Raw genomic sequence first — 14,526 nt, forward strand, 5'->3', positions numbered from 1 at the left:
TGGATCCCCAGCAAGACCGGTGAGCAGATACATGCTGGTGGTGAGCTGATTGTCCCACCGAATGCACTGGTGAGAGAGTTGGGTGGGTGATGGTATTGTGCTGAGGTTGTCATCATCAGGATCTATGCACCCTGCTTTCACAGGGACCAGCAAATGTGGGCAAAACTCGTTAGCTTGCTCTAGGAGCCACGATTCTGTGGAATGGCTCCTAAAAAAAGCCTCTCTCTTGCTTGATGCAATGTCGTGTGTTGTCAAGTTCTGGAAAGTTGTCTGCCCTTTATTTCTTCCAGGGCCTTATAAAACTTTATCAATGGCAGTTCCCTGACAGTATGAATGGGATTACTTATTTTCCAACTCCCTTAGAGTGTTACATGAGATGGGAAATGTGATTGATGCAGAGAGATCAATACCTTTGAGCTATTTTATTGGCGAAGGTTAGAAAGATGCATGGAGACGTATACACAAAACAAGAGGTGCCATAGCAAACACCTGGAAGTAGGGTATGGCTTCTCAGGCCACCGAAGTTCCCTGCGGGAAAGTACAGGTCTGGTCAAGGTTGGCTTCACGGGCATGCCGGCTGGATAGTTAAACAGGCCCCTGTGCTGAAGGGCCCTGCAGTGTGTTTAGTGACCTGCTGTCGCCATCTTGAAATTCTTAATTTTTAAAATAAGCAGTCCTGCACTTACGTTTTACCCTGGACCCCACAGATTCCGCAGGCTGTTTTGGCTGTGGATGATTCCACTCGTATGGCAAGAGGTTTCTCTGCATTATTCTCAAGTTGTTTCTGGTGTTTTGTTTTGCTTTGTTTTTTGCTTGTTTTAACACACTCCTGGCCTCCCTTCCCTACTGGTTATTTAGGTTCCTTTGGCAATTCTCGCTATGTATCTGCACATTCTTTAACGCAAAAAAGTGGTGCAAAAAAACCCCACAAAACAAAAACAAAAAACAAAAAACACAACACAAAAAAATTCAAAAAACCCAAAAAACCCAAAACCCTATACCTCCCTGAGCAGATGACTATGAGATGAAGAAAAGGCCAATTTCTAAAAACTTGTTTCTCATTAGGCCCAGGCTTCAGGCCTGTCCCAAGGACCATTCCTGCACTTGGTAAAGGATGAAACCAGATGGGTAATCACCTTGTTCCACCTAAAAATGGTTAGGCCACACATTTTGGCTGACCCCACAATGGAATCCCAGCAGTTCTGCAAAGGGCATAGGCATGGGCATTGGGCTTGGCCAGTGCTGTCAGGGGAGGACAGCTGTGAGGACTAAGGGAGATGAGTGCCCGCAGAGCTGGCCATCTCACCTTTAAATATTTGTTCCCTGGCTTTCTGGACTGGCATCCTGTGCCTGGAGGAAGTCTTTCTCACTGGCTAGCCAGGAAGTGGGAGTGCTATGTTCTGCAAACCCTTTCTCTTGTCATTCCTGGAGAGTGTCTCAGACTTTGGGTCTGTGTGGTTAGGCTCTTCTGTTAAGGCCATCACAGACCAGGCCAGATCCTGCTTAGGCTGCACGGAATGGGAAATCTAGTGCTTAAGGGAAGAATCAAGACAGGAAAGGTGACGCCTTTAGAAATGTCTGTGAATTGCAAAGCCACAGTGGAGGGAAGAAAGGATAGCCAGGAGGAAAAGCAATGTCAAAATCTGGGAGAGATGAGAGCCCTTATTTCACCCAAAGGACAAGGCAAGGACATGCAGTAAATTTGCATCAAACTTGGTGGACAGGTGAGTAAGAAGATGGAACGAGGAACAAGGGGTGTCATGGGTTGGTGTGGTGGTTGAGAAGACTGTATACGGAAAAGTTTTCCATGTATGTGAAGTGTGAAAGCAGCTTATTAAGAGCACCACAAAGCTGTGGACAACAGAGGGTGTATAGTTATTTTGTTTGCCCTCAGACCCATTCTCCACTTTGCTTCACCCTTCTCTGTGGCCTGGAAGGATGACCTCTCTGGAATCCATCACCTGGGCTCCCTTGCTCTGTGGCTTCCAAGTGGCTCAGCCACTGGGAGACACCAGCAGGAGACTGGAGGGCAGAGGGGGAGAGAAGTCTGACCCTCCCCACTTGGCCTTTTGTCTGGCCATGGTCATGTCCTCCTATAACTACAGCTCCTCCTGAGCGGTCCCTCCCCCACAGCTCCAGTTCTCAACCTGCTTTCAGCTACACCATTCTCCCCATGCCTACCCTTTCAGGCCTTGGGGTGCTGCTGGTTTTCCTTTGTTGCTAGTCCTGTTATATTGGTGCTAGTGCCACAGTTTCCCCTACTCTGCTCTGGCCTCTAGAAGTAGCCTCTTTATTATGAAGTTTCTTTGAAAGCTTTTTTTAAAAAAATATATATATTTTATTGATTTTTTTTTACAGAGAGGAAGGGAGAGGGATAGAGAGTTAGAAACATTGATGAGAGAGAAACGTTGATCAGCTGCCTCCTGCACACTCCCCACTGGGTATGTGCCCGCAAAACCAAGGCACATGCCCTTGTCCGGAATCAAACCTGGGACCCTTGAGTCCGCAGGCCGATGCTTTATCCACTGAACCAAACCGGTTCGGGAATTGAAAGCTCTTTTGTTGGGACTCTTTTTCTTGCCGGGACCTTCACCAAACCAGAGATTTCTACCCTCTTAGCATTCACGCTTTTGTCGCTTCCACTTTTACTGTTCCCTTCGTTCAGCACTGCTCAAGGTAGTCCCATACATTGCTGTCCTGATTTATATGACAAGTGTTTTCCAAAGTCAAGGAGGCAACAATACGGCTCTGTGGAAAGAGCACGGATCTGGAGGTGCTGGTCTGTGTCAGTTCCGGGCTCTGCACTGTGGTTGTGTCTCGGATCTTTCACGCAAATTCTTTTTAGCTGCACTTTTCTCTTCGGCCAGGGGCATGATAATGCCGCCTCACCTAGTGCAAGGTTGTGGTGCAGCGCAGATGAACTATTTGTAAAACGTTACATATTGTAAGTGAATTTTAAATCCGCAGTCATGATCTTGGCCCATGACAACGTTCACTCTGTTGGTCTCAGGAGAACAATGTGTCTAAAAAAGAACGGAGTGCCTTTGGTATTGTGATCTCTTTCAGTCAAGTGCTCTACTTCTGAGAATTTGTATGCTTTCAAAGCTGAAGGGACATAAAAGTCAGACGCAGCAAGGAAGTATTTATGGAACTGGGCAAGAATAGCTGTGCTGACAGCTTTTGTATCTTTCAGGTTACAACCTGAAATAATTGTGCAAGAGAGTCAAGTTTATGTGTGAGGTGGAAGAGTAGAAAATTAAGGGCTAGAACCTTGCACATAACTGTGGCTCCTTTTCACCTCCTACGTGGTGGGTCCCAAACCTGGTCCCAGGACCCGGGGCATGCGCACCACCTGGAACCTTTTAGAAATGCAAGTCCTCAGGCCCAGCATTCTGTATTTGTAAAAGCTCTCTGGGTACTGCTCTGATGCGCACTTTTGTTTGAGAACCATTGTCCTAGGGGGAGAGGCTTTGCCAGACTTGGGATACATCCCACATATGGTCAATAAGTGAAGAGAAACACACAGCTCAAGAGAGACACTTAATGTATGACATCAGTGAAGTGGGTTCAGTAACTGTATTTCCCAAATGATGTGTGTGAGGTTTTGTTTACACGATCTGTTTAATTTTCTACTTATTAAAATATTACACTGACTCATAATTAAGTAAGAACTTCAAGCTCATAAATATAGAAGACTGTCATTATAATAATTTGTTTTTATATTAGTTTGGCTACAATATGGGTCAAATTACAATTGCTAAAAACTTAATTACTCAAATAATTGGTCAAACAAAACAATTAATCTGCCAAGTTTTCTGTTCCCCAAACCCGCTTTTAAGAATTTCCCTTGCCCTAGCCAGTTTGGCTAAGTGATTAGAGCATCAGCCCATGGACTGAAGGGTCTTGGGTCCGATTCTAGTCAAGAGCCCATACCTCAGTTGCAGGCTCAATCCCCCGTGTGGGAGGCAACCAATCAGATGTGTCTCTCTCACATGGATGTTTCTCTCTCTGTCTCTCCCCCTCCCTTCCACACACACTTTCTCTCTCAAAAAAACAAACACCCCCCCCCCAAAAAAAACCAACAAAAAAACCCCCCCAAAAAAACAAAAAACAAAACCAATGGAAAAGATATCCTCTGGTGAGGTTCAGAAATAGAATTCACCCTATATTCTACAGTAATTTTGGAGTTAAATTAGTTCAGATTCTAATCCTGCCTCTGATGTGCCTGACACTGTGTATCATGAATAAACTGTTTGAGCCTTTTTTTTCTTTTTAATCTACAAAATGATGAAGATTACAGTATGTAAAATGCCTAACACAGGGCTTGGTTCATTTTATTGTAGTACCCTAGTCATTTTATTGATTTTTTTCCTTTTATTTAACAGCTGGAACCATTTACTTATTTTTTTATGAAAGATGGTTGTAAGACATTGAAATTCTTGTACCAGGAAGGAGATGCGCCTGGTTTGGGTAAGGATGTTTTCCCGGGTACTGTGCTGGCTAGTAGTTCATAAACGTTAAAGTGCAGCCTGTCTTTTCTCTTATACATGGGAAATCTTACATTTATAAAGAAAATTGATCAGAAGCTTATATCTTAAAAACAATACAATTTAAATCCAAATATATATGTTTCAGGTATTAATAATGATTTTTAAAAAAATTATTTGCTTTTAACAACTGTCAAAATGTTCTCTGTATCTGAGTCTGTTTCTGTTCTGCTTGTTTGTTTGTTTACTTATTTAATCCTCACTAGAGAATACATTTATTGATTTTTAGAAAGGAAGGGAGAGAGAGAGAGAGGGGAAGAGAACCATCGATGTGAGAGAGAAACATCTATTGGTTGCCTTCCGTATGTGCCCAGACTAGAGATTGAACCTACAACCCAGATGTGTGCCCTGACTGGGAATTGAACCAACAACCTTTTGGTGCGATGCTCAGCCAACTGAGCCACTCCATCTGGGCTATTATAATGACTTAAGGAGAAAACATTCTTATAGAAATCACTGACCTCTCCTGGGGAATACAGATTTTCTCTAGAATTTAATTGGATTTTCCCTGAAACAGGTGGAGCCAATTTGTACACACGTTTTCAGATGACTAGAAATAGTCACAAAACCACCCAAGAGCTCAGCAGCCGCTCCCTGTGGTCCTGGTCACATCTGTCTCTGCAGCTGTCAGTTGGAATATCTGGCTTCCCCTACTGTTCTCGTTATTCTTAAAACAATTAACAGTTTACCAGGTAGTTAGACCTTTGTCTTAATAACTAGGTGCACAGGCCATCCTTTTGGCCTTAGACTCCTTACCTTCCAAACCCTGTGGATTTTATCTTGAGTGTGTGTCCCTCCTATTGGGCCCTTTTTGCTTTAAACTCTGCTGCCTTATGGCTGGCCCATACTTCATGCCGCCCTAGTATCCCGGATTGAAAACCAGTATCTCTGTGACCAGACTCCTCCTCTGAAGTTCACACTACTTACTCCTGCCAAGTAAATCTTTCCTTGTGCTGCTAGTTATGGCATTGGGTGCAACCCCTCAATTACCCGCTAAGACCCATGGTAACCTGGACACACAGGACCTGTTTGGTCTGATTTCCTGTTCTTCCAGACGTGAGCCTTCTGCTCTCTGTAAGCCAGTCCCTTCATTGTTTTCTGTTCATACCAGAGTCATTTCTGTGAGCTTTTCTCCACCTTCCTGACTCTCAGAATGCCTTCCTTCTCTCCACCCAGCCAAGTCCTGCCCCTCCTCCAGGTGACCTGATGCACTCTCTTCTATAGAGCCTTCCAGAATGTTCCAAACCACACTTGACCCTGTTCTCCAGACTCCTGTATAGCACTGATTATATTCTTCTAATTTCATCTAATTGTTGAATGTGTATATCTTCCTTCCCCAACAAAATATGTAAACTCATACGTACTGAGTAGGTCTGCTCTGTGGATTTTCTGTCTCTCACAGTTCTTACCCTGGTGCATTATTGCATGGCCCATATTTTCACAACTCATTAAAAATGATAACAATACATGAAAACTATAGAAAGATAAGAAAATATCTACCGTTAGAATAAAAATCACCCACATTCTCTCTCACTTGAAATAAACATTGTCAACTCCTTGATGGATTACTTCTTCTCCCCCTCCCCCCCGAGGCTAATGTAACTATGATTTTCAAAACTTATCTCCTTTTATTAGAATTTAGGTTATTTATAACTTTTTGTTCCTTTAAACAATGCCTCAATGAAAATCATTGACGCTAATTCAATGTGGATTAGGAAATGTATTGGAAAGGATTCACAGGAGGGGAATTGTCAGAAGGAAGGATGGACCTATTTTTTAAAAAAATATATATTTTATTGATTTTTTTACAGAGAGGAAGAGAGAGGGATAGAGAGTTAGAAACATCGATGAGAGAGAAACATCTATCAGCTGCCTCTTGCACACCCCCTACTGGGGATGTGCCCGCAACCAAGGTACATGCCCTTGACCGGAATCGAACCTGGGACCCTTGAGTCCGCAGGCCGACGCTCTATCCACTGAGCCAAACCGGTTTCGGCTAGACCTATTTTTAATCATTATTTTTACTATCTACAAAGTAGCACATTTCTCAGCTTGGTAAATATTTCTCTACATGTCTTTCTTATATGCATGTGCTAACATATAAATGCTTATATCATTTAAAAATGTGATCATATGTTTTATTTTTGACTTGCTTTTTGCAGTTGACATTTTCTATGTTAAAACAATGTTGTACAGTATCCCATAGTACAGTTGCATTGTGATTTTTAGAAACCATTCCCCTATTATGATCTGCCACCCCGGAATATGTTCAGCTGTAAGTCAGAAATCCTAATAGTGGGTCTATTTTTCTCTCGTAACAAGGGAGGCAGTGACTAGCAATGGTTCAAATGCTCAGCAATGCCACCAGAACACAGATTCTTTTTATTCTGCCATTCTTAACATGTTGGCTGTGTGTTCATGTTTGCCCCATGAAGCTCTGGGCATCACATCCAGGTCCAAGGCACTTGTGGGAAAGGGCCTCACCGGTCACACACCTCCACTTTTTCAGGAAAGCACAGGTTGTCTTCTTGGCCAGAACTGTGTCACATGGCTACCCTAGGGAGGCTGAGATAGCAGTTGTTTTCCAGGGAATGTACACATTGCTTAATGGGACAAAGTCAGGTTCTTTTATCAAAGGTAGAGGTAGCTCTCATCCCAGCCTCTATGAATGAGCATTTAAGCTTTTATATTGTACCAGGGTTCTTCGACTGCAAGCAACAGAAATAGACTCTGACTTAAATAAGAAAAAAGGTGTTTGGGTATTCACAAATTTTAGACTTAATTGAACCACCAGGTCTTGGAAAGGGCAGGAATAGAGCATTTCCATGGATTTCAGGGCAGTTATTTTTGGATTCAACACCAGATTGACATCTCTCAGATTCCCTTTTATCTTTGTGTGTCTCCATCCAAGAGGTACATTCTTGCAGAGGGTTTAATTAGTCTAGTTTTCAGGTGCCCACCACTGCAGGGCTGGTATTTCTGGAATGACAGGATGGGAGGAACCCCCTGAACCCAAAGGAAGACAGGCAGGGCACACAAAACATTTTTGTGGTTTTGTGATGGGGAATTACAATTTTCATTTATCTTATTTTAAATTGGCTATTGTAAATGGAAAAAACTATTGATTTTTGCATATTAATATTACAACCAGCCATCTAACAATTATATTGTTAATAGTTTTTTAAAGTAACAAAAAGATTTATAATTAAATGATTAGTTTTCATTGAAATTAGTTCAAGGAAGAACTTAATATAAATTGGGTGCTATGAGTATATTTAATAGGCAACTGAATCTTCTCAGGGGAATCAGTGAGGCTTCCCAGAGACATGGTGTTTCAGCCGAGATTTGAAAGATAAATTGGAATGAGGTAGGCAAAAGAGGGGGCTGGGATAGGGGGCCAGTTTGTGTGTAGGCGCTGCCTGAGGCCTGGCCAAGGGAGTGGATATGCAGAACCCGGGGAAAGGAACCAGAGGAAGCCCCAATGTAAAAATTCCAATATTGACATCTTTTTGTAGACAGAAAACAATTTATTCCACAATCATACCGAAAACGTCTTATAATGAAGGGAAGCAAGAAGCGGCAGTGTAAGGGGCAGAGTAATCCCCCACATTTGATCAGTTATGTGATCATAAGCTAAATTCTTGACTGTTGTTTTCAGAATGTGGTCGAATTATTGCTGGAGTAACAAAAGGGTCAAAAATGATGAGATTGTATATAGACAATGCAGCCCCGGAGAAACTAAAAGGAAAGTGTGTATTTTTTGTTCGCTGTCAAAATGATAGTGCTATAAATCTTAAAAATATTCATGAGGTATGTTTATATTTTGTTTTCAAATAGATAGTTAAACATTTTTCCAGCTTTATTGAAGTATAATTGACATATAAGATTGTGTAAGTTTAAGGTGTAGAATAAGTTGATCTAATGTACTTTTTAAGTATATATATATGTACATATATATATTTTATTGATTTCAGAGAGGAAGGGAGAGGGAGAGATAGAAACATCAATGATGAGAGAGCATCATTGATCGGCTGCCTCCTGCATGCCCCACACTGGGGATGGAGCCTGCTACCCAAGCATGTGCCCTGACTGAGAATTGAACCTGGAACTCTTCATTCCATAGGCTGACACTCTATCCACTGAGCCAAACTGGCTAGGACTCTAATGCACTTTATATTCAGAAATGATTACCATGGTAGCAATACCAACATATCCATCACCTCACATAATTACCAATTTTAATTTTGGTGATGATGTTTAAGATCTACCCTCTGAGCAGCTTTCAACTATATAATACGGTATCCTATATAATAAAGAGGGAATATGCAAATTGACCATCACTCCATCACAAAGATGGCTACACCCACAGCTGAGGCCAAGTTCCCATAAGGAGACTTAATGAGCAATCAGCAGGGACCTGAGGCTATGCCCTCCCCTGCCCCTGTGGGGCTTGACAGGGGACCTCAGGCCACGCCCCCCACCCGGTGGGGCTTGACGGGGGACCTCAAGGTGCGCTTCCGGTCCTGGTGCTGGGCTAGGGGACCTCAGGCTGCTCCCCCCACTCCAGTGCCAGGCCAGGGGACCTCAGACCACACCCCCCGCTTGGCGGGGCTTGACAGGGGACCTCAGGCCGTGCCCCCCGCCCCAGCACTGGGCCATGGAACCTGAGGCTGCGCCGCCGCTGCCTGGCTGGGCTTGACAGGGGACCTCAGGCTATGCCCCCCACCCAACGGGGCTTGACGGGGGACCTCAAGGTGCAACCTCAGTGCTGGGTCGGGGGAACTCAGGCTGTGCCCCCGCCCAGTGGGCTTGATGGGGCACCTGAGGCTGCGCGCCCCCCTCCCGGTGCTGGGCTGGGGGACCTGAGGCTGTGCCCCCCCCACCTGGTAGGGCTTGATGGGGCACCTCAGGCCATGCCCCCCACCCAGCAGGGCTTGAAAGGGGACCTCAGGCCGTGTCCCCCACCTGGCGGGGCTTGACGGAGGACCTCAAGACATGCCCCCCACTCTGGTCTGGGCTGGGGGACCTGAGGCTATGCCCCCTGCCCGGCAGGGCTTGACAAGGGTGGGACTGGCCGGGTCTGGATCTAGCCCAATGGCGGGGGAGGCAGCCAGGTCTGGGTCTCACGTGATTTTGAGGTGCATGTGGGTAGGCGGGGACTTGACTCTGGGTCCCATGGTAAGCCCCAGACTCTGACAGGAGGAAGGTTTTCATATACATTTTACTAATTTTCTTTCATCTCTACACTTCTATTATAGAGAAAGGGCAAATAGCAATATTAAATTATTTTCTCTAATTAATCCCCTTTTAATATGCACGAATTTTGTGCACCGGGTCACTAGTTGTTAACTATAACCACCATGCACTATGGTAGATTCTCAAACATACTAATAACAAAGTTTGTACCCTTTGACCAATGTTTTTCCATGCAAAACTCTGAGCAGAGGGCTGGTTTTGTTGCTTTTTCCCTGGACTGGCACAGTGTTTCTGATTCCCTTTTCAGAGACCGGGCAACTTTCAACTGAAAACTTTGTTTATGCAGGAGGCCCAGTTTCATTTCCCTCACATTGCACAGGCTCCAGGCCACATCTCCGTCCCTCTGTGGAAATTAAAGCACCAGGGGAAGTTTTACTTGCTGAACAAGCATGTAAATGGTAAAATGAGGGCAGAATATAAGTTTGATGATTTTAGAACTCTAATATTCACAACCACTTAAGCTTTCCTAGTAGTTTATAAAATGTATTGCCTATGCTTATTGTAATGTAAAATAGGTTATGATTGTCAGTTCTTTATTGGGATCAGCATGTAAAAACATTTGAACACTGCCCTTTCAGGAAGTGCTGGTTACTCTTCTGGATGGCTCAAAAGGACTCCTAAATGGGATCAGGAATATGCTGGCAAAGATATTTCTGCCAGCTATCCTTGCAACAAATAATTGGGGTGCTTTAAACCAATCCAAGCAGGGAGAGTCAGAAAAACACATTTTCACTGAAACAATCAACAGATACCTTTCATTTTTAGATGGTAAGTATAACATTTCTTGTCTAACACATTACTAAAAATGAGAAAATGAACTATATGTTATTAAAAATAAGCATGAGTTAAAAAAATTCCATTTCAAAAGTAGATGTTAAGGTACCAAATCATTAGCACTTCCCTTTCCCAGGGTTTTTGCAGGAGTAAGATAAGTTGTCATTTTTGTTTTCTATTACAGCAGGAGGATTCTCTTTCTATATTATTTGTGAAAAATTCCACTATATTTAAAAAGATATAATTTATTATAAACTCTATTTTAAATATATAATTACGCTATTTCTATTGTTAAAGGACAATTTTATTAACAAACCATCAATTCACAATCTAATGATCAATTAGACTTATATTTTTATGAAGTATTAGGTCTCTAACTTTTTAGTAATTACACCTTGAAACCACACAGTGATATTTAACACATTGACATTAAACACCTCTTCTCAATATTTTTTTCCTTTTAGGTGCTAGAATAAGTATTGAGGGAACAGTTAAGTTAAAGAGTGTAGACAACTTTGATTTTTCCAAACTGCAAACCTTTGAAGAAGTGACAATCGCTGCTAGCAATTCAGAAACTGTTCGTCAGCTAGAGGACGTGCTGATGATATGGTACAAACAGATCGAACAGGTGAGCTAACTCAAGTAATTTCATCAGGTATGAGTCATAGTCACATCTGTGTTCTACGCACTGCAATTTATCTCTAAAAGTAAAGGGAAGAGGAATCTTCTAGATTCTGTTATGAAACTCAGCCTATTCTTGACTCCAGTGCAAAATTCATTGTACTCTATGGACCACTTAAAATCAATTTTAGGATATTTCTCACATTAAGAAGGAAACTATAACAGTATGGGTTGAGAATGAAATAATGAAGAATCAGGAGTAGCCAACAATTATCTCTAATACTTTATATATTGTTTATATTCCTCAGAAGAGAAAGAGAGAGAGAGAGAGAGAGAGAGAGAGAGAGAGAGAGAGAGAGAGAGAGAGAGAAGGGAGGGAGGGAGAGGGAGAGAGGAAAAGGACACAATGAAGAGACTATAGCTACAGTGCTGGGCACTAAATAAATACCTATTGGTTGATCAATGGAATTGTCTGGGTTGACAAAGATGTCCAAACTAGGCTCATTCATACCAGTACTACTCTGGACATGTAAGTGTTCTCTGGCAGTAACAAAAGCAATGTTAAAAATGGGGTGTATGTCAACTTTCTGAGAGGTGCCAACTTATAAACACTACTAAAAATCATGTAATTGCTCCAAACGGAAAGAGGACTCTAGGAGCCAGCTTGCAGATCTCTAGCTCATGAGCACAGGACAGTGGACCTAGAAAAGAAAGTCTTCAGTTAGGTGAGGACTGGGGGAAAAAAATCTTGACCACGCAAGAGTTAGACAAGAGCATTTCCGATATTCTCATACATAGAACTATTTTTCACTGCAGGAAGGTGCAGTTGCAGTGAAAAAAATTGGAGGGCTTTGGAAACCGCCATGGCCTGGAATGCTGGCCACAGAATTTGTTTCCACGTGTCACTAGGTAATTGAAGTGCATAACTGCCCAGCAGAAAACTACTGCAGCCACGTACTCTGCCACTGGAGGAAGGGGGAGTTGTAATCCGTTGTGGAAATCAAGCTCTGTCCCACACAATGGCCAAGGAGGTCCTCTCCAATTATTATGATCAATCAATATAGATTTTCTTTCACAAAAATGAGCAAGGAAAAGAAAATAGTTTGACATAGGAGACTTAGCAACCTGAAATAAGAAAATCAGTAGTTGGGCAATTGTAGTAAATGGCCTCCAATTAAGCAGAATAAATGCAGGAAATGGAGAGATCTGTAAAATACAAACAAACAAACAAACAAAAACATAAAGAATAAATCTTGACCTCTTGTCATACACAAAAATTAATTCAAGATGGATAATAGACATAAATATGAAAGCTAAAAGTGAAAAAAGAACATAAAACATGAATCTCAAAAACATGTTGTGTGAGAGAAGCCACAATTAAAAACAGTTATGTGAAAAACAAAATAAAAACCATAAATGAAAAAGAAAAGAAAAAAAAGACCAAAAAAAACCCCAAAAAACCAAAAGCAAAAGAAAAGAGCCATAAATGAAGCAGAACATAAGACCATAGTAATATGTTCTTAAGCAAGATACAAAACCCAGAAGCCAGGAAAAAAAAAAAAAATGATAGGTTTGGCTACATTAAAAAGAAATTAGTAACTTCCACATGTCAAAAACCACCATAGCCCTGACCGGTGTGGCTCAGTGGATAGAGCGTCGGCCTGCGGACTCAAGGGTCCCAGGTTCGATTCCGGTCAAGGGCATGGACCTCGGTTGTGGGCACATCCCCGGTAGGAGGTGTGCAGGAGGCAGCTGATCGATGTTTCTAACTCTCTTCTCTCCCTCTCCCTTCCTCTCTGTAAAAAAACAATAAAATATATTTAAAAAAAAAACAAAAAAACAACATAAAGTTAAAAGATAAATGACTTTCTGGGAGGTTATATTATGAGCATGTATAACAAAGAGTATCCATAATATATAAAGACATTTTATGAGTTATTAAGAAATTGGCAGTTCAGAGAAAAATAGGCCAAGGATCTGAACAATGTATTCAAGGAAAGCACATGAAGACGTTTGACCTGGGAAAAAGGGGGTGTAAGAGTGACATGGTATTTTCACAGATTTGAAGGGATTTAATGTGAAATTAAACGTGTATGGCAGAAGTAAGCCAGAGAGAGTGATGGTTATAAGGAGAGAAATGGAAATGGAATGTACTGAATTACTGGAAGTATTCAATTTGAGGCTGGATTATCACCTATGGATAATGTAACAGGAATTAAATATCAAAAGGGTCATTTGATTTAAAATTTAAAAGTTAATTTTACGAGTCGTTTTCATTCTTTAATTCAGTTATTCAAATTATATAGACCTTTAGCCATTTAAAAAAGCTTAAATTATGTCTCCTATCATCTATTTAAAAAGGTAGAAAAGCTTGTAATTAGGTTAAGAAGAGTTCCATAAACCATGGTTAAAATTACAAGCATTTTCTGGATTAAAAATAGAACTTTAATAGGTTTGAAAAATCAACTATGTATTTTGCCTCATTTGTATCCTTAAAAATTCCATCACAATTTAAGTTATGAAAAGTTATGAACATTAAAAGGTACAGAAAATAATATAACACACATCTCTGTAACTGAGATTAAACAGATACCATCCTATATAATAAAAGGATACTATGCAAAATGACCCTAATGGCAGAACGACTGGGAACGGCCGGTTGCTATGACATGCACTGACCACCAGGGGGCAGACGTTCAATGCAGGAGCTGCCCCCTGGTGGTCAGTGTGCTTCCACAGGGGGAGCACTGCTCAGCCAGAAGCCGGCTCATGGCTGGCCAGCACAGCGGTGGTGGCGGGAGCCTCTTCTGCCTTTGCAGCAGTGCTAAGGATGTCCGACTAATAGCTTAGGCCCGCTCCCCAGGGCCATTAGTTGGACATCCCTTGAGGGCTCCCAGGCTGCCAGAGGGATGTCTGACTGCCAGCTTAGGCCCGAACCCCCGGGGAGTGGACCTAAGCCGTCAGTCGGCCATCCCCCAAGGAGTCCTGGACTGTGAGAGGGTGCAGGCCGGGCTGAGGGACCCCCTGAGTGCACGAATTTTCAGGCACCAGGCCTCTAGTTTGCTATACTTGCTTCAGATCTTTTTTATTTTCACTAAAGCCTCTAACCCTTTCATCTCCCTCCCTCTGTATTACCACTATCCTGATGTTATTGACTCCTCCCATTCTCTTTAAAGTTTGACACTTTTATTGCATTTACAAATTTATAAGCTTTATATTACAGGTATAAATTTTGTGTTTAAAATCTTTACATAAACAGTATAATACTATTAAGGATCCTTTTATAGGTGTTTTTTTTTTTTTTTTCTCTCAACATTCTCATTCATGT

General features: G+C 42.1%; 1 protein-coding gene across 1 annotated transcript in view; it reads left to right on the top strand.

The window, feature by feature from the left end:
• The window catches only part of DNAH8 (dynein axonemal heavy chain 8), a 265,691-nt gene that overhangs the window by 1,356 nt on the left and 249,809 nt on the right, over window positions 1-14,526 (top strand). The window contains exons 3-6 of the mRNA XM_028161183.2: window positions 4,386-4,470; window positions 8,206-8,357; window positions 10,382-10,571; window positions 11,042-11,205. Of these exons, the coding sequence (XP_028016984.2) occupies window positions 4,386-4,470; window positions 8,206-8,357; window positions 10,382-10,571; window positions 11,042-11,205 (591 nt within the window). The remainder of the gene's footprint in view (window positions 1-4,385; window positions 4,471-8,205; window positions 8,358-10,381; window positions 10,572-11,041; window positions 11,206-14,526) is intronic.

Source organism: Eptesicus fuscus, chromosome 10 (genome assembly GCF_027574615.1).
Source record: "Eptesicus fuscus isolate TK198812 chromosome 10, DD_ASM_mEF_20220401, whole genome shotgun sequence".
Taxonomy (NCBI): Eukaryota; Metazoa; Chordata; class Mammalia; order Chiroptera; family Vespertilionidae; genus Eptesicus; species Eptesicus fuscus.